Below are 26,446 nucleotides of genomic sequence, written 5' to 3'. Positions count from 1 at the left end.
CATACGCATACACAACGTTATGCCTGGGTTTAGTTACCATTCACACGCCCCTGACAAATCTCTGACACTGCCCCTTTTTTCAAGGTTAAAATAAGTAATTTTCACTGTCTTTCTGTGAAGGCTGAGGAGAAGCAGCCCAGCCACTGCAGTTCTGTCTGCGTCTGGTAAACATCAACCGCAATCCCATGCCAGGAATGTAGCTGGTTTTGAACTGGAACTTCATTCTCTGTTTACAGGAAGTCTGCAAAAATGCTGTTAGGCTGAGTGGGTCAGGAATAGAGAGCACGCAAAGGGAATTCAGCACGGATCTTCTGGTAGTGATTAAAAAATAATATTGATGATGGTATCTTTTCTTTCTCACCCAGCTACAACTCCCTTGTTTTATCTCTTTCCCCTGAGTGAGCAAGATCTATTCAACCGAATCCCAAGCTGAGCATCATCAGCAATGCGCCCTTGTGCTTGTAAGAGTCTGGGAAAAGGAGTCTTCGGTTTCCAACAAGGAGGCAAGAAAGCAAGCCCCTAAAATAGATGTCGTTCACAGTTTTGGAAAGAGTTAACTTCTGCATTTATTATTACCAACTCATTTCAAATGCCCTGGGCCATCAGCGATAAGCAGATGTGGTGATAAGCAAGCTCCGCTGACAGGTGGCTTGCCCGGGTCGTTAGGCCTTTGGAGGCTCCTAGCGTTGTTCCTGAAGGATGGGGAGGGACACCTGGCACTCCATCTCTGGCCTGCGTGCGGTAAGCGCAGGAGCTGAAGGATCTGCGCTTGGGGAACGTACGTGAAAACTGCTCAGTACTGGCCGCCGATTCACCTCGTGCCTGTCCAGCGGTTCACGTTAGGTTTAGTCTCCTGAACTAACATTTTTAAACTTCCAAAACAAAGAAACAGTAACTAGCCTAATGACAAAAGTAAAAAAAATAATTTTTTTTTAATACAGATGAATTAAGACAAATTTCAAGACAAATTATTATCAGTGTTGTAACATTTATGTATTTTGTTATTGAGGAGCATTTACACGTGGACAATTCTGTTGTAATCTCCCGGTGGCTTCTGAGAACACCACAGAGGAAAGCTATTATGATGAAATTATGAGCCCAAGTCCCACTGCAGCCTGCACTTATCAGCTGGCCTTGACTGCTTCTGTCGCTTGGGCAACCGAATTTTTAGAGAAGATTGTGAAAAACCGTTCAATGTACTCAGGAGGAAAAGAAGTCAGCTCTTGGCTTTGCCCTTTTTTGCAGGAAGTCGCCCTGTCGCTTCGAGGTATTTGTTAATTATTTCTTCTTGAGTGCTGGGCAAACATGGTTGGTACCTGCAGTATTCCATTGTATATTCACCCTTTCCCTGTAGAGTTGGAGAAGAATAGTCAAAGCGAGGATGCTAAATGAATAATCCTATTTAGCAGAACGCCACACCCTAATCTGTGAAATAACACGCAATAATCATTTGCAATTAAGTGTACCAACACCACGTACTGAGCCGCGCAGATGTGAGGTGCAGACACACAAACAGTGTCTGAACGTTGTTTCTTTGACACAAGATTGCCCGTGGCTCCCGTCTCAGGAGCGTGACGTTCTGCTTAAACACTGGGAACAATCACGGTGTTAACAGCAACGCGGGCACTCGCGCGTCACCACGCATGGAATAGCAAATCTTACATATCGCTCATGGAATGCATTTGATTCAGGTGAGTTTGTGTGTGTAAGTACAGGCACAAACATATTATTAAAAAAGGCCATCTTAATAACGTGAGCACTGCTGTCAAAAATCTCTTCTACTTACAGACATTCGCAACTTAAGCAGCACCCCTCAACTTTTCCAGCCTGTGAATTTAATACCTTTACTGACACCTATCATTTTGTATCACTTCTGACTTTGAATCTCTTCCCACCTCAAAGTATGAAATAATTTTTTGGCCAGAAATGGCAACAGCTAATGACAGCTATGTTAATTAAAAAGCCGTTAAAGTAACAGTAAAAACTCTAAGGTTATTTTCCTATTCTGCATCTGTTTTGATTTTTATTGCTTTTACTGCGACATATGCTACGTATACGCTGATGCAAATCAGCACGCTTGATTTACAGAAATAAACAAGTTCTAGAAAAAAGTACCGAGAATACTTACCTCTGTGCAAGACCTCAGCTCGGTGGCATATCCAAACATGTCATTCAGTGGTACCTAAAATTCAAGCATGCTATTCTTGTAAAAACAAGACATTTTTCCATCAACTTTGGGTTATCATACAATTGATCTCTATTATGATATAGTCAGTAAAATCTGGTGCTCTTTGTAAACAGTACCGACCTAATTACCTATTTTTGTAAAGTACCTCTTATTTCAGCTATTTTATATTCACAACGTGTTTTCAGCAGGAAAACCCCAAAATCTCAGAGTCTGAATGCACCAGATACCGGCATACCCCGAATTCAGTAATCTGTGTTGCCAGGCAGAGATCATAGCGTTTGAAATATCTCAAGACTGCAGCTCTAAACACAATTTATGAAGCCAAGTGACACAGCAGGGGGGTTTGCCACTAGCTACGGCTTTGCTGAGATGATTTACCCTACCACCACCGTTAGACGGATGCTTCTATATGACCTAACATGAGAACAAATACGTTTTCAGAAGGGACATAAAAGAAGGAACACTGAAGACAAGTCATTTATTACAGTCAATGCAGGTAACAGCTGAAGGAAGAGAGCTGACAAGATCTTCCCCCGGAGCCCTGTGCGCCTGCATTGCTGCACGGCTGGTTTGACTCTGAGGTAGCACGGCCAGCCCACCTCGAGAAAGCAGAGTTCTGTTCCTTTCTCTGCCACCGTGTGATTTTAGGTTAGTAAGACCCCTTCTCCGGAGCAAGGCAGATTTAGAATAAGTTCACTCATACTGCACAACACACTGCCACAAGGTGAAAATTAATGTTATGCTTATCCACTGAAAAACCTGGCTACAAGTTAATGCACAGTAGTCAATAAGTAAAACAGTAATGGAGTCAAAAGGCAAGGCAGGAAAAAAGGTCAGGAATCAGTGAACCGCACAAACCTCTGCATAGAGAGTGAAGTAACCCTCTATGCCGTCTTGTCCTGTGATCACTCCGTGACGGCGATTAATTCCAGCTATCACGACTCCTTGGAATTCAGTGGGCGCCATCACCTCCACTGCCATAATGGGTTCAAGTATACGCACAGTGGCATTTTCCATAGCTGGAGAAAAAAAATTTAATTAAATAATCAAAGATTGAAGAACAAGCCTGGTATAATTCAAGATACCCCTACACACAGCAAAGAAGCATTTTATGATTAATCCTGAGTGTTTCTTACATCACTAGGGAAAAGCAACAATCAGTTATGTGGAATTCCAGCTCTCCTGCCTTTTATTCCCACGACCATAACGCTGGGAGGCACACAGTTTGACAGAATGTTCTTTTCATACCTGTGGAAGGATGAAGCCATTGCTGTTTGTTTACACTAGGAAAACAAGATTTCCTTCATACAGCTAAAGGAATTATTGTGCCTCCCTCAAAATTTCTATAAGCTCTTGCATATATTCTGCTTTACTATTCTATTCTGGCCAAACTTTAAACGTATGTACGGATACACAAGGCAACAAACAAACCTACAGCAAGGGGGCGATTAAGTAGCTCCAACAATAAAAAAGCCAGCAGGACTACACGTTCAAATGACTAGCTTTATACCTTGCTTAAGGGCTCCTTCTCCTGCTCTGATGAAAGAGATTTCGTTGGAGTCCACCATGTGATGTGCACCATCATCCAGGACAAACCGGACTCCAGATATCCTGTGCCCTGACACCAGACCTTTCTCACATGCTTCTCGGAATCCCTGCCAAATAACATCTAGAAGTTAGCAGTTTGTAGAGCAAAATGAAGCTTAAAAGACAGTAGCATTAACATCAGCCTATAAAAGACATTAAACTTACAAATGAAAACACCACCAAAAAACCTCAAACCCTGTGACAATTTTTAACAACAATCCTGTATCTATCCCAATGGACCTTCTTGCTCGAAAAGAAGAAAATAACAGTGGGGAAAACTTTTCATTCCCAAGGGCTTGCAAAGTTGTACTGTCATTCTTTGGCACCTTAGTTTGCTACTGGTATTTTTTCAAAACAGAAATCATGTAACAATCTAAGGACAAGAAAAAGGAATGTAACTCACGATTTTGCTTTGTTAAGGGACTGTATGATCAAAAACTGAAAGAATGCTCTATGTGGAAAGAGCTACTCTAACCGCTTGACTGAAGAGCAAGACTTTAAAGACTGCATGCTTTTTCCAGGATTTGGCAAAAATCTTTTAAGCGTTGCATCCTGGAATAATGAAGGAATGATTTTAGGTTGATCTGTTATTATAGGAATTCAAAGATCATGGTAGGTACTACTTAAAGTACTACATGATGCATTATACAGTTACAGAGACACAGAGAAATCCTACAGAAGAGATTAAAAAGAAAGCACGCTTGGTAACTCATGCAGGAAATCTAGTTTAATTACAGTTTCCTACATAACTGGCCTCCGAGAAGTCACAAAAGAAGTTACACATTTCGAGGTTAGGGATGAGAATCGTGTGGCCACAGCCAAAAGCAGAAGAGGGCCGTTAAAAAGTAGATTCCACAGAAGGAGGCTTGTTTAACTGTAAGGAAGGGAAGCCTACCTTTTGCACTGCAGCCCTGCTATGGGAATAGAGCAAGCACACACTACCAAAGAAAACAAACAGCAGCTTCTAAATTAAGTGGAAAACCTAGGAATGCAAGATATTAAGCAAAGCCACACAAATTTGATTCTGCTTCCACTGAAGTAATGGGAAAAGCCTCCTTGCCTGGGGCAAGGCAGCCACAGTACATGGATGGTATAGCAGGAAAACAAGAAGAATCAGCATTTCTTGTATCATACACACACATAAAATGCTTTGTACCTTTTCAACAGCGGGCACGAATTGTTTTGGAATATTTGTGCCAACTGTTCTGTCTTCAAACTCTAATTTTGTGTAGTCCTCCGGATCCAGGGGCTCAAGAACGCCTATAACTTTGCCATACTGGCCTGCTCCACCCGTCTGTTTCTTGTGAGTATATTCAAACCTAAGAACAAACAAATCCCCCCCGAATACCACGTTACTCATTACACAAACCATGCTCTAACCACAGTTTTCTAAGGGAAAAGTTCCCATCCTGTATTTGGCTTTATTCCATTTGCTTATGTGTAACCAAAATGGTTAAATGCCAGAACAGCGGCTGAAACAACAGCCGAGAATATTTAATGCCCAGGGAGGGAGCACCATTCACCTCACAAGCAGGAAGCCGAGTGACTGCGAGGAGTTTAATCTGTCAAAAAAAAAAAAAAAACCAACCTACAAAACCAAGATTCTTCTCTGTGCGGTAAGCAATGCTGATAAAGCCTGCTTACCTTTAGCCTTGTGCTTTTGGTTGACTGAATAACAAAGGCGTTTTTTTGTTGTTTCTGCACATACCTACAGTTTCCGCCCAGAGAGCGCTTTGATGTTAAGTGCAGACACTGAAGAAGGGGATAATCAGGGGAAAAACTTGCAGATATGAACTGTTAAATACTTTTTAAGGGAAACTGGAAGGATCTGAGGTCTCCCTGCAGCCCGTCCCCCCCGCAGGCTCCCCGCAGCGGCCTCGGCCGAGCAGCTCTGGGCGGGACGGGGCGGGGGGGGAGGCCAGCCCCGCTCCGCCCCGGTCGCTTCCTGCGGGACAAGGAAGCGGTTCCCGCCGCCATGGAGCTGCCACCGAGCCACCACCGCATCACCCGGGCGGCAGCGCTGGCCGTCAGCTACGCCTGTTACCGGCAGGGGAGCCCCGGGCGCGGGCTGGGGCTGCGGGCCGTCCGCCACGCCAGCGGGCAGGTGAGGCAGCGGCCAGGCCCCTTCGCTGGTTGTCCGCGTCCCGAACGGCAGCCCGCAGCTTCGCTTCCCTCCTTGGAGGGTCAAACGGGCAGGGAATGATGAGGGCAAGGCTGCCTCGAAGAGCCTGCGGCGGCACATCCCGCAGCAGGGTCTTCTAGCTGTTCCGTCTCTTTGCCGCGGCGTCTGATCTTGCGGCTGAAAAACCGGCTCTGCTGGCCCACGCAACGCTCTTTGCAGCGTTGCAGGTCTTGGGACGGGTGTAGGAAGGAGCCCCGTTTATGGCAGTCGCCCTCGGGTTGTTCATTAACAGTAGGGCAGATCCGCACCGCCTACACTGCGAAATACGCTTTGCGTTCTCGCTCGTTTGGACAACGCTGCTGCAGGAACTGTGCCCTGCGCCAGACCCCCCGTATTAAATCAAGGCATCGGCGCCTACTGAACCCCCCAGGCAAACTCGCTTAGGAGGGGGATGCTCTTTCTGTGACTACCAGGACAGACCTCGCCACTGACCTGTTTGGGATTTGCTGGTGAACCTGCTACAACAGGCGTTACAGCAAAACTAACCTGCTTGCTTAAGTCATTATTGTAGATATCCAAAAATATACGACCTGATACAATTCATAATGCAAAATGAACTTAATATAAGGAATCCAATTAGGACTCTTACCTCAGTATTTAACCAAGCAGCACGTTATTGGGCAGAGTCATATGGGGAGCCCAAATACAGCACTTAAGTAGCCTGCAAGGCTAGGAACGGACGAGGGGGCACTCATCAGATGCTACACCAAGTGTGTATTAAATGAGCGATCTTAACACGGCAGGAAGAAATAAGAGAACATCCTAGCTCTGTATGGGCCCTACTGCAGCGTTTCACAATAACCAGAATCTTTTCCACACTGCAAAGTCAGTCAACAATTTATAAAATAAATGTTCTTAATGTTTTTCTTATTTAGGACATCGATGGTGTTGGGCGTAAGTACCATCTGGAACTGGTGTTAGAAGACCTCCTTGACACAGTGAGTTCAGATTTATTTAATTAATACATTCTGTGAGCAGAAGTTGGCACTACTGATGTGTAATAAAAAGCTTTATGCTGATGGTCCTAGCTGAGGCCAGCCGACACACCAGTTAATAAAACTTGAGTATTGAGTCTTGTACACCACAAACCAGGGGGGGGAAAAAAAAAGAAAAGAGGGGCTTAACTTTACCAAAAGGGAACCCCCATTTTCTACACCATAAAAGCCACAAATACCTGGTGCCCATCACTATGACACAGGAAAATCCTTGAGGGATGACTATGACATTTCAGTGTCATTCAAATTCAAACTGAAGTTATTTGAACCCATTACTCCAACTGAAAAGCACAACTGACATTCTGCACCACAAACATTGCCCTTTCTATCACTGCAGAAACAAAACCACCCTTACAACACGGTCACAGAAATACTCTGAATTTAACCTTGTCTTAAATAACCACAAATCCCTACTGGCCAGACTCAGAGAAAACAGCAACTAAACAAAGGAAAAAAAACTTTTTAGAAGCGCAAATTACCAATATTATACAAGCATTTCATCAAATATTAATACATATAATTAACTCTGTAACAGGATAGTACTTTTAACTGCACTGCTGAGGTTCTTTACCATCTGGACAACAAAAACATTGCTCCAGATGTGCAATTCACAATTGAAGGAGAACTTAAGAACACAGATGAAGCAGATAACATATTCTACAATCGAATCAAGAGCCTGGAAAAAGAGCTTGTGGCAGAGAACATACCAGGTACAACTACTAAATCTATTCATCACTTCTGAAATCCAGAACTGATATGTGATTTCCATGTGATTGTTCTTGAAAACCACCTGCTACCATTACCTCTTCCTTTACCAGCGTCCTGCTCACTGTTTGTGGCTGTCCTTGGCACAACACGTCAGACACCCTGACTGTAGTACTAGGGTCTGCTCTTACTTTAGAGCAACCCCAGCCTTGAAGACCTTATAGAATATGTGTTAAGAGGAAGAAGTGGGGTGAAAACAGAGACAGTGGTGATGTAGCTGTTATCCCAAGATTATATGGAGGGTCTCTGACACAGCAAGGAATGTTAAGTGAGTGACTTTAGCACCAAACCCTACTATTAGGTGGTAGGCTCTGTTCGTGGCTGCAATTTCATGAATCTTCCTTAATGTGCATTATTGATTTTGTTTGGCAGACAGCCACGGCAACGTGTCCCCAGAAATGGAGCCCATCCGCCTGCTAGCGTGGGCCGCCTCTGGCTACGTGATATGGCAGAACTCAACTGAAAACACTAAGTTCCAGCTTGCCCAAATTAAACATGTGAAGCAAGTGGTAAGTTGCCATCAATGTCCTGCAATAACAACAGTATTTAGGAGCTAAGCAGTTGTGCACGTACCGGACTACAGCTGAAGCTAAGTTCTTATGCAAGAAGCCTCAATTGTGTCTGAACTTCTTGGTCCGGTTCATTTTTAAGTCAGTGTTTGTTTGCTTTTTGTTCCACCTGCCCCTTTTCTCTAGGAAATCATGATGGCTTTCACTGATGGCCTGAGTGTTTATTTTAGATCACTACTCCGCTTCATAAATTTTGCCTATAGAAACTGTGTCTTCTTGGCAAGAGTAGTATTCTACGCTTATTTAGTTATGAAAATTGACTCTTCCACTTGGAGGTAATCACGCTGATTATAGTTTTATATTACTTTCCTCCCTTTCATCTGTAGTGTAAGCCCAGCTGACAGTATTGCATCTGCATAGCAGACATTGGAATATTGTCCTTTATCTCTTGATCTACACCATGATCTAGCAATCAGTCACAATAATACTGCTCGGCACCTCTGCGATAGCCATGTCTAGCCAAATGGCAATGAGTTAAACCTCAAATTCAGTAAAACGCAGTCTACATTGCTTTTGTTTGCAGTACTGCAAACTATCCATTTTGCTAGGTCACCTCAAAATGCTAATCAAGAAAGAAAATATTGTTTTAATTCCACTCTCAGTACTAGCTTTTCTACCTTGTTTTTCCTGAACTTAATTTTTTTTTTTTTTGGGGGGGGGGGGGGAAGAAGAAACCCTAAAATCAATTTTTAGTTGAGACATTCATATTGCAGAAGTGCTCTCTAGATTTTTTTTTCAATGACCCAGTTAACAGTAACACTTACTTCAGTGATAGCTTTCTACCGGATCTGAAAAAAATCAGTCAATTGGAGCCATGCTTTTACACTTATATTAGCATGATGAACATCAATTACGTTTATGGTAATAAAACTGAATTCAGGGAGATGTGTCACAAAGCAGAAAGGGAAAAGAGTACTTCAGAACAAAATATTGTCTATTTTCACTTATTTCCGAGCAGTTACAAGTGTTGTGTTTATCTTGAGCAGATCTGGATCTGCCCTAAGCTAAGAAATAAATACAACTGGCAAATCTCACTATAGCTATTCAAATTAATTGAGTCGTTAGCCATCACCATCAACAGACCTTGCAGACTTCCTACCTGGAATAGGCTTAACTGATAAAGCAACTTGCTTTCAGAAAAGTTATTATCAGAGCAAAGTTTTTGGTTTTGTTTTTAAATTAAATAGAATTCTATAGATTCTCCCAGTTCTCTCACAGAGAACTGTTCTATTTGGAGAAAATATCCCATGAGTTAAGAATAACTCCTAAAGGGATGGTCAACTTTAAATTCAAGGAAATTTAGCTTGCAAGCTAGAACAAAGAAGCAGGACTTAGTATTTAGAAAACCAAATATATCACGAGTCTTCAGAAGAGACTTTCAGAGCCCAAATGTTTGGCCACTCAGACCAGCCAGACGAAGTTCCAGGTATGAAGGAAAGCCAGAAACCCATTCTGGGAGCACGATTTGTTACAGTTTTGCTCCCTCTGATGGCTATCCGAAAGCAGTTCACAGATGCTGCAGGGATGTGCAGAAGCGAGATTTTGAAATCTTTAACAAACCAGATGAATTTAAGGATAAGGCAGACAGAAGACTATTAAACTAAACCAGCTGTCATCTCCCTTTCATAATTTTGTTCCTTTTCCCTCAAGAATAGATATGTAAAGAATCTAAAGGCCACTGGGTATTCTGTTGCTCACACAATCACTGAGAACTCATTATCCGCTATAAGACCTCTGGAATGCATTCCAAGACTTATCCTATCAACTGCTTTATTTAGGATTATTTGGGTTAAATTGACACCTTGTAGAATCAGGTGTTCCCTTCCCAAATGAGTTCCTGATGCTGAGATATACCTAGCTTTGTTAAGGGAGAACTTGGCAGAGTTTTAAGTTTCACATTCAATCTCTCAAATGCAATTTTGGACATCACAGAAGTACAAAACAGTATCTTTTTGTTTTGTTATAGTGACTACACTCCATCTGCTTTAGCTGTTAACATAAACTGCCAGTTTCATCTGAAATAAATGAGAATTTTTATGATAACCAAAGAGAACTGATTCACTTCTTTTAAGGTGGGGGGAAGCCCCAAATTCAGCCCTTTTCATCTTCTTTCCAGAAAAGAAGCGACGAATATCTTGAATTTGACTACATGATTCTACTTCACGAAATGGTGTCCCAGGTAGAGTCTTATTTCTAAAAAGCCTTTTTTTGTTTTAAGACTGCCAACTGTGTAACCTCCAACTCAGACATGCAGATGGTGAGGCGTTCACAGAGCTGATGCCTGCAGGTCAGTTAGCAAACAGGATGAGGTTAGGGCAACAATCTGTCTCAACGTTATTGGCTCCTGCCCCTATGCAAGCAGCAGACAACAGCTATCTAACTTGTGTCAGCAGACAATAATTTTCAGCTATTTCTGGGCCCTTCTTGGGAACAACAGAGGTTCAACTTACTGGTCATTCACAGCTCTCTCCTCTTAGGAGATACTATTGCCGAACTGGCCAGGGATAAAGGGAAGAAGCAGCTGCCAGCATCCTGGACTGCTTAACTGCATTCCAGCTGGAGCTGCAGAGCACTTCTACACTAGAGGACAGCAGTGGTGGACCAGTACACAGAGGCATCGTCTACCCTAGCAGCTCACACAAGAAAGCAGCAGAAGCTTTGGCTCCCAGAACAGTATTTACATTGTGTGCTATCCTCCATCACAATTTTGCGACCTGAGCAAGTGTTTTCATAAGAAAAATGCAGAAAATTTGAAAGAGAAGTTCTCAGTTGTGCAACCTCCTGTAATAAATCACCCTGCTGACAACAATCAGAGATCTTACTCCCACTTCTAGCTCCACTGCTCCCTGCCCCACTGCACTCTCAGTTAAGTTGGGACATCTATAGCGGTTTTAGTTCCTAAGTTTCTATGAAGAAAAATTAATGAAAAGTAGTAGCTAACTAATTGCAAGACAAAGCATACGTTCTTCATTGTACTCTGTTTGGTGAAGGGCAGGTGTCCCAAAATATCAATAACACTAACAGTAAGAGGGGTAATTGAACACAGACATGCTTGAGCTGAAAAACTTGCCTAGATGAAAGCTCCATGCAGCAGCATGGAGCACAACACAGGCTGAAAAAAGCTTGCAGGAGAACTTCAGGTATTTGGACAGCTCAGCAGGACTGTGTGCTATAGTGCTTACCCTGCACTGTTACTGGTGCTTGATCAACCTACTTATAGTCCGCCAAGTATGGCTGTATCACAGCAGTCGCTTCACGTTCGGTACTGTTCAAAGAAAATACCTTCTCAACTTCTACAGTTTTATTTTCTACCCACAGGAGATCATTCCCTGGCAAATGACAGTTCTCTGGCACCCACAGCATGGTGTTCAAGTCACGCAGGACAGCTGTCAGCCAAAACATGCAGCTGAGTAACGGACCACCTGATACTGCAACGGAAGAAGCTCAAATGCTACAATAAGCATTTGAAGGGAGGGCAGATAAGTTGATGAGAATGGATATGCAATAAAGGTATGAAGAAAAAAAGTCCTTCATCAATTAAACTTTTCCTGTACATTTTGCTTTGATCTGATAATCCAAAAGGCACTTTGCCAGCTACATAATCAAATTCTGCATCAAAATAAATGTAAAAAGCCTCTGTTGCCAGAACAAGTACTTACGGCACAGGTGCGGAGATGTTCTCCCTAAAGGCAACTTTTGGCTTTCCCATGGTGCAAGGGCAACCATATTCCCTTTCCATTCGCTGCAGGAAAAAAAATCCAGAATGAAATACAGAGTTGTTCCACTGGAACAACAGATTGGAAATTATTTTATTTACAGATCTTTCTGAAATGAGAAGCTTAATCAGGGTTAACCAGTTTTTTGTTTTGGGGTTGGATTCATTTTTGGGGTCTTGGGGGTTTTTTTGTTTTGTTTTTTTAAAATGTTACTAATTATTCACTGTGGTTCTGCAGTCTACCTTGTTTAGGGCCTATAGCTTTAGAAGCAGGAAAAGGGAACAGCATTAATTATTTTACTCAAGTTTAAGTTTTTCAAGAAAAAAGCCATCTTTTCTTCATTCTGTCAACATTTCAGATACATCTATTGTGCTAGACTAAAGTATAGACATCAACTTGAAAGAAACAAATGCATCACTAAGTAATTATTCCCTCCTGGCTGCATCATCTCTTATTATGGAATGATACATCTAAAAACACAGAATATTTCTCTCTCCTGTAGGAAATGGCTAATGGTAAAGTTCAGTATAAGCAAAAAGCAAAAGCCGCTAAAAGCAAAGCGCAGTGCTTAATACAACATTTTTTACGGATTTGAACCTAAAAGTAAAAATATTCCAGGCAGAAGTTTAATTTAAATAGATTACAAGCCTTCAAAACAGAACCACTGGAGAGAAAGAATCTTCAAAGGCGGACTAAGAAGTTAAGCTCTTCCCTGAGCAGCTAGCATTGTTCACATTCATGCCACAGTGCTTTCTGCTAGGAAGATCTCAAAACAGTTGTCACATGATAACCCTGATTGACACTAAAGAAGTGGAGTTGTACCCCTCCAAACTTCTTGTAAACTCGATGTGCGCTTAGGCACCCAACTACAAAACTGGGTGTAAAGGCTTGCCTCCATTAGCCCATCTGCAGACAGATTTTTGTCTCAGCCAGCAAAGGAGAATTCTTGGTTGGGAAAACAGCCAAAAGCAGAGTTCATGGAGTCTGCTTTCCAAATTACCTGGGCATAGATTTCCAAGTGCAGTTCCCCCATTCCAGAAACAATGGTCTCTTTGCTCTCATCATCAAAATGGATTCTAAAAGTGGGATCTTCCCTTGTAAAGCGGTTCAGGCCTTTTGAAAATTTATCAAAGTCATTCTGAAAAAACAATTACACACACAAGAAAACATAAACTAAACATCCAGAAGTCACACAACAAAAAGGCCTCGAATTTTCCTATCAACGGCTTAGCACTTCTACTCTCACGAGGTTATTTTCTGAAACACAGGTATCCATTTTTAACTGTATTTATCCCTCCAGTTACTTCAAGTCTGCATTTACCCAGGTCAGAGCCATGCATCTTTATGGCTAAGTGATACCAGCTAACACAGGCACATGCTGAGTTACCTGAAAAGTATCTTCTTAAGTACTTCAGATAGAACATTTTAAGACACTGCTCATTTTACTCTGTGGTTCCGTATTTAACTACTAACCTGCAAGAAATTATAAAAGCTGCAAAGGAAAGTAACTCTGTCAGAAAAAGGTTGATTCACAGGGTTCCTACCTTGTTGGAAGGCTTCATAGCTACTGAAATGACAGGATCAGGGATGTGAATCGATTCCTGCAATGGCCACCAAGGAAGAGATTGTACAATCAATTTACACTGCACCTGGTGATGTTATCTCTCCAGAACAGTTTGGTCACAAGAACTCTGGGTTACAAACTTACTTATCTAGCTCCTACCTAATGTCATGGCGTAACAGAATTACGTAGCTCTCCTGAGGATTACTACAAGGCTATAACGTAACACATGCCATACCACAGCATTCCCAACACAGGTTCCTAGATGCAAGTTGATCTCTGTTTAGATTTCACACTAGTTAGAAGACACTGCTCCTATCAGATTTCGTAAATATATATATATAAATAAAACTGATGTATTTAAATACATAAACAAATACATAGCTTATTGTTTTGGGGTAACGACACCCACTCCTAACAGCCCGGAACAGTTTGCTAACACTGAAGAAATATATTTGATGTCAAGCGTAGTAAACAGGTGTGTGTCTCTCTTGCACATACCGTACTTCTATATATTCAGGCTCCTTGAGATATAACAAATAATCACAAAAAAATATTTGCAGTTGTATATACCTCAAAAAAAATATTTAAATTGAACAAATGTTTACAGACTTTTACAACAAAGTCCTGGTAAATACCAATGCATAAGGCATACAGATGAAAAGGTGTACTCACCATAGAAATGTCAGTACTAGTTTTATCAGTGAACGTATCCCCATTAGCACAATCAATTCCAAACAATGCACATATGTCTCCTGCATAAACTTCATTTACATCCTTAAGAAAGAAAAGTTTACTATTTAGATAACACTGAAAGATATATTACAAACTACATGTGCTTTTAAGAAGACACATAAATACTGCGTTTAAAAGCTTCAATTTAAGCTCCTTTGAAAATTCCAGCTTTGATAAAATGCTCTGTAAATCTTCTATCTCTTTATTCAAAGCACAGAAAGGAGACATCAGCTTGGATGCTGACTTATTCTAGTTTAAGGAGGTAAAGCAAGCAACACACTATGTTTCAGGCACTCCTGAACCAGCTATAGAGTTCAGGAATCTTAAACAGGAGCGGGTAGTATTTGCAGCAGTTTAAGAATCAATTTTTAGTTTAAGAATTGTATTCAGTCATCACATGGAAGAAAAATTTTTGCATATTTTGCCAATCCTATTTCCCCTCTCCCAGAAGCATGGAATACAGGGATAATACCACATATATAGCTTTCTTTAGCTATCACCTCACAGCCATTTTATAATGCTTCTTGGGCAAAGATTCTTCCACTTCAGTGGAAACAACACACAGAGATCACTGCAGTAGTTTGTAGAGCTCTGATAAGTGCTACAGGCAAGTATGAATTAACAACAAATGCAGAAATTTGACTTATTGCATTATTCAGAGGTAGCTGAAAAGTGAGAAGCTTGTTTGGTAAGAGTGGTTCAAAAGGCAATCCGTGTGGATGGTCCCTCTCACGCTCACCTCCATGTTGTCTGAATGCATACGGACAAGTCTTTGTACACGCACTTTCTTCCCAGTCCTGGTGTTATAGATATAATCAGATTTCTTCAGCATCCCCTGATAAACTCGAATATAGGTTAACTGCCCAAAACGGCCAGCCTGGAATCAAAATTCAGTAAAAATCAGATATAATCATTCTGGGAGTCAAGAACACTATTATTCAAAGCATGATCTGCACCAACTGATCCAAATGTTGCTGTTTTGAATTTATGCATTAGACATGTAAACAGAGCTTTTTTTTTTAACGTAGTCTCAGCCTTCACTTGGCTCTGGAATGGAACTTGGCCATTTTCTGGCAATTTTCTTTATTTCACCAATTTTACTAGTCCTAAACCTTCCCATCAGAGGCATACGTTAACTAGCAATTGGGCCACTTTCCATATGAAAATCTGAACTGCTGCTCTTTAGGTAGCAAACACCTTGTTTGGTTAAAACTGAGTACTTTTCCTCTCCAACCCTCTCATGTTCCACTGTTTTCCACTTCAAACAAAAGCAGGATTTTTCTCTGAAAGTATTTCAAATAAGCTAACAAACCCCCCCTGGTTTAAATTAAGAAAATAATTAATAATCTGAGGTACGTAACCTACTTTAAAATTTCCAAGTTTGGCGATGTTTCATACATTTGTGGATTGTATGGTTGAAACTAGTTTTTTTTAAAGCAGTTAAATTTAAATTGAATTTAAACAAATTTATTTTAAAATTTGTTCCACATAATTTTTGGTAGTACCATCTGTTTGGGCTCACTCTGTTTTCTCCTCAAATCACAATGAAGCTGGATACCTTCCTTCCTCCTTCAGGGTTAACACAATGTGAGTACAACTTTGAAGTCCCTCTGCAGAGGTCAGATACTGGTAGCATGGGAAACTTGCGAGCAATTGAATAAAGTCAGCTAGGTAATGTTCCAGGCATCCGTTCTCCAGAAATTTCCAGTTTAGCTTTGCCATATACACAGTGACCAAGTAAAAAAAGCCGTCACATGCACAAATAGATATGCTGAAAACACAAAGCTTTAAATGTGTGCTTTTTCCCCCAAACAACAGGCATTTCCCAGGCATCAATGACAAGCCGCCAATAGCTCAGCGCAAGTAGGACTTGCGTACACCAACAATTCTTGCAGGAAATGCCCTGCCTCTCTACTGGTTTTGCTGCATGAGGAAGGAAAACATTAACAACTTACCTCCAGTTTAAAAGCAAGGCCTATAAAAGGCTGGGAATTGTCTCGAGCAGAGTTCAGTAGGAACTTGGTTTTACCTTCAGAATCCCTTAAAAACAGGGGTGGAAAGGGAGTCTATGTTATGAAGCAAACATGGCAGCCTCCTCTAAACACAAGCCCAACCTTAGAAAGTCCCACAGGCCTTCAGTTTCACTGGTTTATAGTAGAGACTTAAAGATGCTCACATATGTAGCTCAGGCAGTATCTCAGAGAAAACTGCAGCAGATCCCAGAAAGTAGGTTGAAACTGTGACAAGTATCACTAGTCCTTCATATAATGCAACTATTTTGCCATGAAAGCAATTAATCATACTGTCAGACACAACTCATGAGCAAGTCCAGTTTCAGAGTGAAGAAAGAGACTTTGCAGTAACTCTTCTGACAGTGCTCATGAGCCACGTGAGAAGTTTTAGTCTATCTTAGTAGGCAGGTGTTAGGGGCAGCAAGAGGCACAGCAGCAGCGAGGAGTCACAGCACCAGGTAACCCCTTGGAGAAAAAGTCATACCCTATTTGTTAGCATCACTTCTGTTTAGCTGTGATTATATCGTCTGAACAATTGAAGCATGTCAAGGCAACGTGACAGCCACCCCTAAGCCATGACTGGAATGTTAAGGGCTATTTACTGACTCTAATATTGTGTTTCATGCTTCTTAATCGTAAAGGCACATCTACTTCAACAAACACATCCAAAGAATAAAATGTTGTTTATGCATCTCAGATGCACTCTCTCCTCTACTGCAGGCATGGTTTTAAGGATTGCCATTAACTTCTAGAGAACTATCTCATCAGATAATAATTTTTCAAATTTAATATTTGATATGTGTTAAAAATACCAGTATAAACATTAACCTAAAATGGGAGATCGGCTTTCTTAGTTTTGGAAGTTGTGCAAAATTATGGTGGCATTATTTAATATAAATGGTGAATGATCCTGTATTTTGTGAGTAATGTTTCCTGCTACATATTACACTGCTTTGAAACCTGATTCCAACACCATTTCTTATGCTCTTGAATATACTTACCCCTTATTAAGAATACCATAGTTCTCAACCTCCGAGGGATTGGGGAGGTATTCCAGGACAGCATCCAGCAACGGCTGTACTCCTTTGTTCTTTAAAGCACTTCCCACAAGTACTGGGGTAAAGGACTTCTTCAGTGTTGCTCTTCTGATTGCAAGCTGAAAAGTATCAGTGCATTACTCTCCTGCAACAACTTCAGGAGTCTGAAGCAGTAGCAACCAAGCAGCAGTCTAGATTCTCTCTCTCGTTTTGGTGGTCATCTCTACTCCTGAAGTAGCCGCTCCTGCAGAGTCTCCTGTACAACCCCCTACACAAGAGCCTCCCTTAACACTTGCTCACCAGAATTCTACAGAAGTGAGAAATTTTTTTTCCCTCATCTTAAATTCAACTTAAAAATGAAAATGCCTAAGATAAATATAATAACCCCAAAATACTCATTAAAAGTTTCTTGATTCTCTGCTGGTAAAGTCAGGATTCTTTATACCCCCTATTTAGTTATGTTGGGAAACAAAACACACTTAGATTTGTGAAAGTAAGATGAGATGCTTCAATATCTCTGGACTACGGAAAAATTCTTTTGAAAGAGGAAGTTAGTTAGGGAAGAGATATTTGGGTAAGTGTCATGCTCAATGAATCATAACTTTTTGATGAAGAATGTTGTAAAAGCACCATAGAAGAAGCTATTCACATTCACCTACAGACAGTTGCACCAACTGTCTCGGGAATCCTTCCAGGACGTCCTAGCCATCTAAGCAAGACAAACTAACTGCATGGTAATCTCACGCTTCTTCAGTACCTTTCACCCAAGCATCACACGATGTTGCAAAGCATAACTGAGCACCAACAGCTTCCATAACAGCGATCACAGCCATCTTCCAGGTGGACTGAAATAAGTTATTTGCCCCCTCCCCACCCTGCAATTAATTACTGAAGCCACCATCGCCACCTGGGTCTCACCTCTCCCTGCCACTAGAGGATGCCATCTCCCTACTCTTACTGAGGCCCTTGCTCCAACCGAAAACAGCTCCTGTCATCTTTGATGTGCTGAAAGAATTGAATTCTCCTTGATAGCCGTGATAGTTAACCACATCATCTAATCTGGGAGTTATTTGGAGTACAGACGGTTAAGCTATCTTCATAATTAACAGACAGAACAGCGGTTCCTTAAATTTGTTGATGTAATGACTTCACAAATACAATACAAGATAAAAATCCTACATCAGCATTTCTGTTCATCTAGCCCATGCCTGTTCTTATATACCAGAGCACTGGAAATACAACTGGCTGATGCCCGGTGTTTTCATTTGGCCACATTTTCAAATGAAGCAACACGACTGCGATTTATCCTCATTAACAATTATCTGGGGGAATAAGGTAATTTTATTTTCCCAAAAAGATTATTGTCACTGAGCATCTGGTGCACATCAGTTCCTCGAGTACAGCGTTATCGACAGCAGCAGATTAGGTGATGTTTAAGCAGCTGATCTGCAGCAAACATCGTATGCTATGACTGTGGCATCCAGGAGTGATACTTAGCATCATTTCCACAAAAAGATATTTTCAGTGGAAACTTGGCTGCTGGCCACTGAAAGAAAATCCATCTTCAGGGACATATTAGTACAAATTAACCTGCATCTGCAATACTATAACCATTAGAGGTGTAATTAATTGGCTTTCAGAAGTGGGAAGCAGAGGCATGCTGAATAGACAAATTTGTCTTGGTAACAGATTTCCCTCCCAGCAGGAGCTATCAAAAAAAGCTTCCTGCTAAAAATCTCTCACCTCTTACAGCAACACAGTGTATTCATATTGGCACCACTCCCTCTGCCAGGTGAGGGACAGATCCTTACAGGTCTCTAAAATTGTGATTACATTTCTTCCTTTATCAAAGCGAGAAGTGCTGCTTTGTAACAGGAATAGCTCAGGCTTCATAAAATAGTATTTTATTACTGGAATAACTAAATGCCTGGTTATCAATAAGAGATCCATCTGCTTGGTACCTTCAAAAAAAAAAGTTTGTGCTTTTGTCTCAAACCAAGTTGGGATATACAGATTCCTGCACAGTCTTCATCACCAGTAAACCACCCAAACAGCCAAAGCAATTTAAAAAAAAAATCAACTCCAAACCCAAGGTCTATAGCAAAGTTAAAAGCAATCAAAATTTAGGAGTCAAAAAGATTCAAATAAATCATCCTTAAGGGGACTTGCAACATACATCAGCTTTCAAGGACTGCCAGTCCTCCGTATCCCAAGAGTGGGCAACTTCCAGGAAAGCACGCTAGCTGGTCTAGCGGGCTCCACTCAGAGAAACAGCTCCTGCTGTTAACATTTACATCTCAATTCCGCTTGTCTTCTTCAGCTACCAACTGAAACACCCAGCTGCAGGCAAAGAAAAGCAAAAGGAGGTAGCAAGTGCCATGTCAGGCAGGCTTCAGGCCCCAGGGAGGCTCCTGGTGCAACACCACCACTCAAAGACAAGCTGTTCTAGCTGCAAGAGCAGCTCTCTTAGAAAAAGCAGTCTGTCTGCAAGGCTTCTCCCACTGCAACACGCTTTTCAGACCTCACTTTTGTGTTTGAACACATTAAGCAACTGGTTTCCTGTAGGAGTTTCAATGTCTGACTAATTAATAGCTATTAACAGCAGGCACTAGAAGATAACTGGTCAAGTTAACTTCCAACATCAGCAAGAGGTCGTGGCAAACAGCAAGATGCATCACACAAATCCTTGCACGGAGCGTGCATTAAGAGCAAAAACCAACCATGTTGAGATCAGGCCTGCAAACCATAAATCCCTCAGCGTGGTTCCCTTACACGACCGCCTGTCAAGGCACAAAGCCCAGCAGACTGCTGTGTGTCAACAGCTACACGTTGGTGTCTTGAGTTACACAACTACCCCGTGGGGCTGTGCAGTACATGCACACCAGCTCAGCACTTCTCTAAGGGCAAGTGTCCTCACGTTACCTTTACGCTCACGGCACAGCAGAAGCAGGTCCACGTGCGGCGCAGGCTCTCTCATCCTCATGCCAGGATAGCCAAGCCTTTGCACCTGTCCTGACTAAAGCTAATACCACAGTAACTCAAGAGGCATCATTAGTCAACTACAAATCTTAAAGAAGGGGCTGCCATGCCAAATAACAATTCACTATGGTACATGTAGATTGCCAAGTCTGACATAAAACAGTCTAAAAGAAGGAATACACATCAGTCTGCCGTCCAGCCTCCCCGGAACCACACAAGCAGATCTCATCCTGGTGTGAACAGTGGCAGGACTTGCATAAAGACCGTACAACTGCAGCTGATCTCCCCAGGCCTCCCTACCACCTTTTGTTATGCAGACGTGCTTGAAGAAACACTGATACCAAACTGTCACGACAACAAATAGTTTTCAGTCTACAGCCATCTGATTTCTTCTGTGAGCACCTTTCTATGTTGGCATGTTTGCCATTTGCTATCTGAAGTGCTTAATAAAATAGATCATGTATCAATTTTTTTCCCCTCTTTCAAGAAATGCAATTTTTTTTTTGAAAACTGTATTTTGACCTGGATTCTTTTCCCCTGGAGTCTCCAAGTCAAGTCATTCCAGTTCCCTTCTAGTGTACTGCTCTTTCCACTTCAGATGTAATCAGTGCAAATACAAAACAAGGCAGGATTTCCTAGGCACAAAGACAACTTACAGCATCTCAGCAACTGACTTACTGCAGGACATGAAGCAAGTCACAGCCATCAAGCTGTAACATGGCAGCAACAGAATGACAAAAACGACTAGATGTACCTTTGAGACATTTGCTGGTCCCTAAAGGGCACGTGCAAGCTCAGACTTTCCAATGCAAATCAAAAAACAAACTTGGAGTGGGCTCTCAACGGGGACTGGAGTGGGAGTCCACCTGTGGGAGGTGACACTTGTACCAGAGAATTTAAGCAAACAAGATTTCTTCAGGACTTCAGGAAATTTTTATTCGGGGATGAAGGCGGGGAGAGGGGACAGGGACATAAAAGAACAAGATAACAGTGCTACAGGAAGAAGAACCACAATGAAGTTACCTTTAACTCGGCAGCTGTAGGAACCTTTTCTTCCAAAAACAGCTCCCCAAGTTGATCATCAGAGTTAGCAACACATTCGATCAACTCCCGTCGTCTCTCTGCAGCCTCAGCTCTAAACTCAGCTGGAATTTCATCATACCGAAGAATCTGGCTACACACATATAAATAACATAACCACTCTAAAGGAATACCACATGAATCAACCTTTCAATCACCGATCATTGTGATGACCAGCCCGACCAAGAAAAATTCACCGTTGACATGGATATTGAAAAAAAAAAAATCACGTAAGAATATCAACATGTTATCTCTGATACCTTAGCAGGACATTTCTTCCCACTCATGGTATGAGTTTGCAAGGATGCAGAATAACCTGTTCAGCAACCTCACCCACATCTTATCTTCATCCCAGTAAGCTTGTGCCAAACATGCACTATCAGTTCCCGTTATGAAGCAAGTCTCCAGTTTCTCAGGGTGGCAAGCGCGGCTACCACCGCTTCACACTACTGCAGTTAGCAAACAATTCATGCCACAGCTACCCATCGCTAATGCTGACCCCGCAGAATCATTCTGCTGCAACTCGGAGAGCTCAACAGTGATACATCAGCCCTAGCACAAGCCACATCCCTAACGTCCAAATAGCAGGCTTTTTCATATCTGAAGGGAAGCTATGAATAGTTCCTCATAGAAAGACTAGCTCCAACTAAGAAACATGCAAGTTTAAAACTTACCCAAGTTCACCATCAAAATATATAGCTTTTTCTTCAATAAGATCTATAATTCCTTTAAAGTTCCCCTCCAGCCCAATTGGAATCTGAACAAAAGCTGCATTGTGTTTTAACTTGGATCTGAAAAAGTGAGCAAATATAAATTAGTTCCAAAAAAAAAAAAAAAAAAAAAAAAAAAGTAGTTTCTATATATGTGCTCCAGATGGTCTTTGAACAACATCCCACTCCTATGAAATCACTGCCTTTTGTTCTTTGGACAATGCCAAAAATCTACCGATACTGATGCAAAACACCTCGTTGCGTTTTAACCTGAGCGACTGCCGGCCCTCTATATCCCAACAGATACAGTGAGCAACTTTCATGGGAAAGAAGGCAGCGCAAACTGGTTTCAGATTAATTACTTGATTATGGGAGCTGCTTCTCCCTTAATGCCTATTAATGCATGTATCTCATAGATCAAATTAGGCACAGAAAGACTGCAGGTAAGGAGCAAGCAGGACTTCTGGTACCTGAACTAGAAACTGTCCAACCCTATGTGATCTCCCTGCTGTAAGCTACAGCGTGTTTGCCACCAGATCTAGGAAAAATTAAAAGGCTGTTTTCAAAGTGGCTCCAAATACAGTTCCATTAACAACATAAATATCAAAACCCCAACTCATTCATTGCAAGCCTGGGCTGACGCTAACATTTGTTTTTCTTAAGCAAATGAAGACTTGTTATAGGTCAAATTAAGATTTAACCTCAAGCCAGGTATTATCCTCAAAACTTCAGCTACAGATCCCACAAGTGAACTCTTCAATATTCTTAGTATTAACCTGCTATGTGAATAGTTCAGAATTCTTTCACAAATAATTGTAAATTTTAAATACCTCAGTTGTTGTACTGCTCTGGTTGGACTAGAGCCCAGTCTGTCCAGTTTATTGATGAACGTTAAAAATGGCACGCTGTAACGTTTCATTTGTCTGTTCACAGTTATGGTCTGGCACTGAACTCCTCCAACAGCACAGAGAACCAGAACAGCTCCATCAAGAACTCTCAAAGATCTCTCCACTTCAATTGTGAAGTCCACGTGTCCTGAACAACAAAAAACCCATTATTCAGAGGCGATAAAAGGTAATGAGAAATTGTTTTCTCATACATGCAGAAAACAGCAGCAGCCAAAGAATCAGTCTCCAGCTATACAGATAGAGTCACACTAGCTCAACCTGAGTGACTAATGAACACAAAGGTGGCACATGCTCTTTGTATGCATGAAGGAACAGCAATCTTAATGCATTCAGAACTGTCATTACCTGGTGTGTCTATGATGTTGATGTTGGTGTCCTTCCACATGGTGTATGTTGCTGCAGACTGAATTGTGATTCCACGCTGTCGCTCTAGCTCCATTGAATCCATGATAGCTCCAACTCCATCCTTACCTCTCACCTTAGGGGGAAAAAACAAAAAACAAAACCAAAAAAAAAAACCAAAAAGAAAAAATTCAGTCCAAAGGAGTTTACTAAGAATTCTGCATGTGCAGACATGATGCTTTATATACTGAGCATCATCTTTCATGCAGTGAAGAAAAGCAGACATGGCAGAATCATTTATAATTCTTGAACTACAAACAAATTTGATTTTTTTTTGCAGCTTCATCTGCAACTTGAATGTACTTGGCTCTCCTGAGGATCGTTCCTGAAAATAGTTACCGGAAATCTGCAGGAAATTATGCTTCACTGTGATTTTAACAAGATAAGAATCCTGAAGTTAAAAATTACATCCCTGTGTTCTCTGCTGCTCTCAGTCACTTTTGACTGTATCAAAAGAAATATATATCTTCCATTGTATGTTTACCACAGAGGTGGTTAGGGTAGCTTAAAAAACCAAAAAGTAAGTCAGTCTTGAAATAAAATTTGAAGTATTCTGAAAGAGGGAGAACAATGCAGTAAAGGAGGGCTTACTTTCTATTCTCTCGCCCTCTACTTATTTTTAAAGGGGTACTGGGGAAACCGGGAGATTTTTAGGACTCTTTCCAGCTTGCCCTGAAGAGCCTCACTGGGCCTAACAAGCATAGCTCCCTCACCCCACACACCACACTGCACGAATGAACAAGTCACAGCAGCGTTGCAATGGCATCCAGCACGCTCAGCCCACAAACCGCAGATCTGCTCTGGAGTCCTCTGAAAACTGACCTCATGCATTTGTGCTATCCTGCCTGTATAGAAGAGGATTCGCTCTGTTAACGTTGTCTTCCCTGAGTCGATGTGGGCTGAGATCCCAATGTTGCGGATCCTCTCATTGGGAAGGACTCCTGAAGAACAGTGTCTGCAAGAGTTCAAGAGAAACTGAAAGGCAAAGGAAGATCGCTGTTTCAGTTAGGAGCAGCAGGGTCAACTCAAAGCACCTGAAGAAACCAAGCAACCCCTCCTTGCTAAGTCTGGCTTTGCCAGTCTCGCCCTTCAAATCCCGCCATTATGTTCCCAGCCTTTCTCGCTTTGCCTCCTGTTCATTTGACGGAGTTGCTGCACATTCCCTGCAGCTGATGCGATGCTTTCACAGAATCACAGAATGGTGGGGGTTGGAAGGGACCTCTGGAGATCATCCCATCCAACCCCCTGCGTGAGCAGGGACACCCAGAGCAGGGGGCACAGGACCATGTCCAGACAGGGTTTGAATGTCTCCAGGGAAGGGACTCCACAGCCTCTCTGGGCAGCCTGTGCCCCTGCTCTGGCACCCGCACAGGGAAGGGGTTTGTCCTCATATTGAGGTGGAACTTCCCGTGTTCCAACCTGTGCCCATTGCCCCTTGTCCCGCTGTTGTGCACCACTGAAAAGAGTCTGGCTCCATCCTCTTGACACCCACCCTTCACATATTTACAAGCATTGACAAGGTCCCCCCGCAGCCTTCTCTTCTCCAGGCTGACCAAACCCAGGTCTCTCAGCCTTTCCTCACAAGGGAGATGCTCCAGCCCCCTGATCACCTTGGCAGCTCTCCGCTGGGCTCTCTCCATCAGTTCCCTGTCTTTCTTGAACCGGGGAGCCCAGAACTGGACGCAGCACTCCAGGTGCGGCTTCACCAGGGCGGATTAGAGGGGGAGGAGAACCCCCCTCGCCCTGCTGCCCACACTCCTTTCAATGCACCCCAGGACACCGCTGGCCGCCTTGGCCACATGGGCACGGTGCTGGCTCAGGGTCAGCTTGCTGCCCACCAGCACTCCCAGGCCCTCCCCAGCGGAGCTCTGCCTCTCCCCGCCACCACCCCTTCTCCCCATCGGCCGCCCGGCCCTACCGCCCCCTCGGTAACGCGGGAGGCCGACACGGCCCCGCCCCGCGGCAGCCGCCGCTCCCCCCCCCCCCCCCCCCCCCGAAATGGCCGCGGCCGGTACCTGCCGCTGCCGGAGCTGCCGCTGCAGGCGCCCCCGGGGCAGGCCGGCCCGCAGCACCCGCAGCATGGCTCCTTCCCTCCCGCCGCCCCCGCCGAGGTCAGGCCGCCGCCGCTGCTTCCGGGGCGCCGCGCATGCGGAGCGGGGCCGGGCCGCCCTCCCCGTGGTCAACGGTGTGCCCCGCCATCAGCGGCCCCGGGAGCCGGGCGGGAACCGCCGCCTTCGGGCAGGGCCCTCGGCTCCCCCCGAGGCGGGGCCCTCAGAGACAGGCCGGCACCCGGCCGCGGTGGCGGGAAGGGGCGAGGGGGGAGGCTCCTGCGGGCGCAGCGCCTGCGCGTCGTTTGGGACCGGTCCCGTTTAGGATCTAAATTAGTGACCTTGACACAGCGACTTATGAAGCTCACGGATGACAACGCTTGCAGCCATCGAGCAATACTCCTACTGCAGAGCAACGCTGGCTGATTTTACAAAAAAGGGACAGGGCCGGAGCCCGGCCCCAAGTACAGGGTTACCGCTCACAGGGGCGTTGAGGTGAAATTTGCTTATTAGGGACAACTGAAGAGCTGGGCTCCTTGTCGGAAGAACAACTGTATGGCAGTGCTGCCTGGAAAAGGGAAATACAGCCTCAAGATCCCTCAGAGGATGCTGAATGTTGTGTTACAGGGAGGTTTCAGTTCAGTCAGCATTACAGATAGCCCAGCTTACACCTGACAGATTTGATGCAATTACTCTGCGTGACTTCGCCCAGGTAAACACCACGCTGAAAGAGATTCTTGCATTTAGAATTCAGAGCATACATACAATAGCTGTTAGACTAGGTGGCACACCAAGGTTCAGGTTATAGCTCAAGGAAGCAGCAGTGTGTACCTGTATTCTCAAATATACATATAAAAAAAGCCCCTGCTATTATGATTACGCCAGAACAGTCTTTCATACCAGAGAAGACTCCAAGAGCTCTTCTGAAGCAGAGGAAGAGCCTGGCCATCGCCATACTCAAGTCCCACCTTC

General features: G+C 43.1%; 2 protein-coding genes across 3 annotated transcripts; one reads left to right on the top strand and one right to left on the bottom strand.

Annotated features, from left to right (window-relative positions):
* Positions 1-913: 913 nt before the first annotated feature.
* Positions 914-25,654, bottom strand: GFM1 (G elongation factor mitochondrial 1). Of its 2 annotated transcripts, none has more exons than XM_064457881.1 (18): positions 25,442-25,654; positions 24,249-24,401; positions 23,370-23,502; positions 22,947-23,151; positions 22,081-22,197; positions 21,350-21,500; positions 17,312-17,466; positions 16,254-16,338; positions 15,038-15,175; positions 14,239-14,340; positions 13,547-13,603; positions 13,003-13,140; positions 11,946-12,028; positions 4,932-5,094; positions 3,699-3,843; positions 3,047-3,207; positions 2,129-2,182; positions 914-1,348 (listed from the first exon to the last, which is right to left on the bottom strand). In XM_064457881.1, exons 1-18 carry the CDS (start codon positions 25,505-25,507, stop codon positions 1,217-1,219), a joined length of 2,238 nt encoding a protein of 745 aa, XP_064313951.1. In that variant the 5' UTR covers positions 25,508-25,654; the 3' UTR covers positions 914-1,216. The 2 variants fall into 2 exon arrangements, with proteins under 2 accessions (XP_064313951.1, XP_064313952.1); XM_064457882.1 differs by having other exon boundaries at positions 24,249-24,381; positions 25,442-25,539.
* On the top strand, positions 5,707-11,832 carry LXN (latexin). The gene is made up of 6 exons (XM_064457889.1): positions 5,707-5,879; positions 6,833-6,895; positions 7,488-7,662; positions 8,090-8,226; positions 10,403-10,465; positions 11,605-11,832. The coding sequence occupies exons 1-6, from the start codon at positions 5,751-5,753 to the stop codon at positions 11,698-11,700; spliced, it is 663 nt and encodes a 220-aa protein (XP_064313959.1). The 5' UTR covers positions 5,707-5,750; the 3' UTR covers positions 11,701-11,832.
* Positions 25,655-26,446: the final 792 nt, after the last annotated feature.

This window comes from Phalacrocorax carbo, chromosome 7, assembly GCF_963921805.1.
Source record: "Phalacrocorax carbo chromosome 7, bPhaCar2.1, whole genome shotgun sequence".
Lineage (NCBI taxonomy): Eukaryota > Metazoa > Chordata > Aves > Suliformes > Phalacrocoracidae > Phalacrocorax > Phalacrocorax carbo.
Note: the sequence above shows the minus strand (reverse complement) of the source record. Positions and strands in the feature narration are given on the sequence as shown.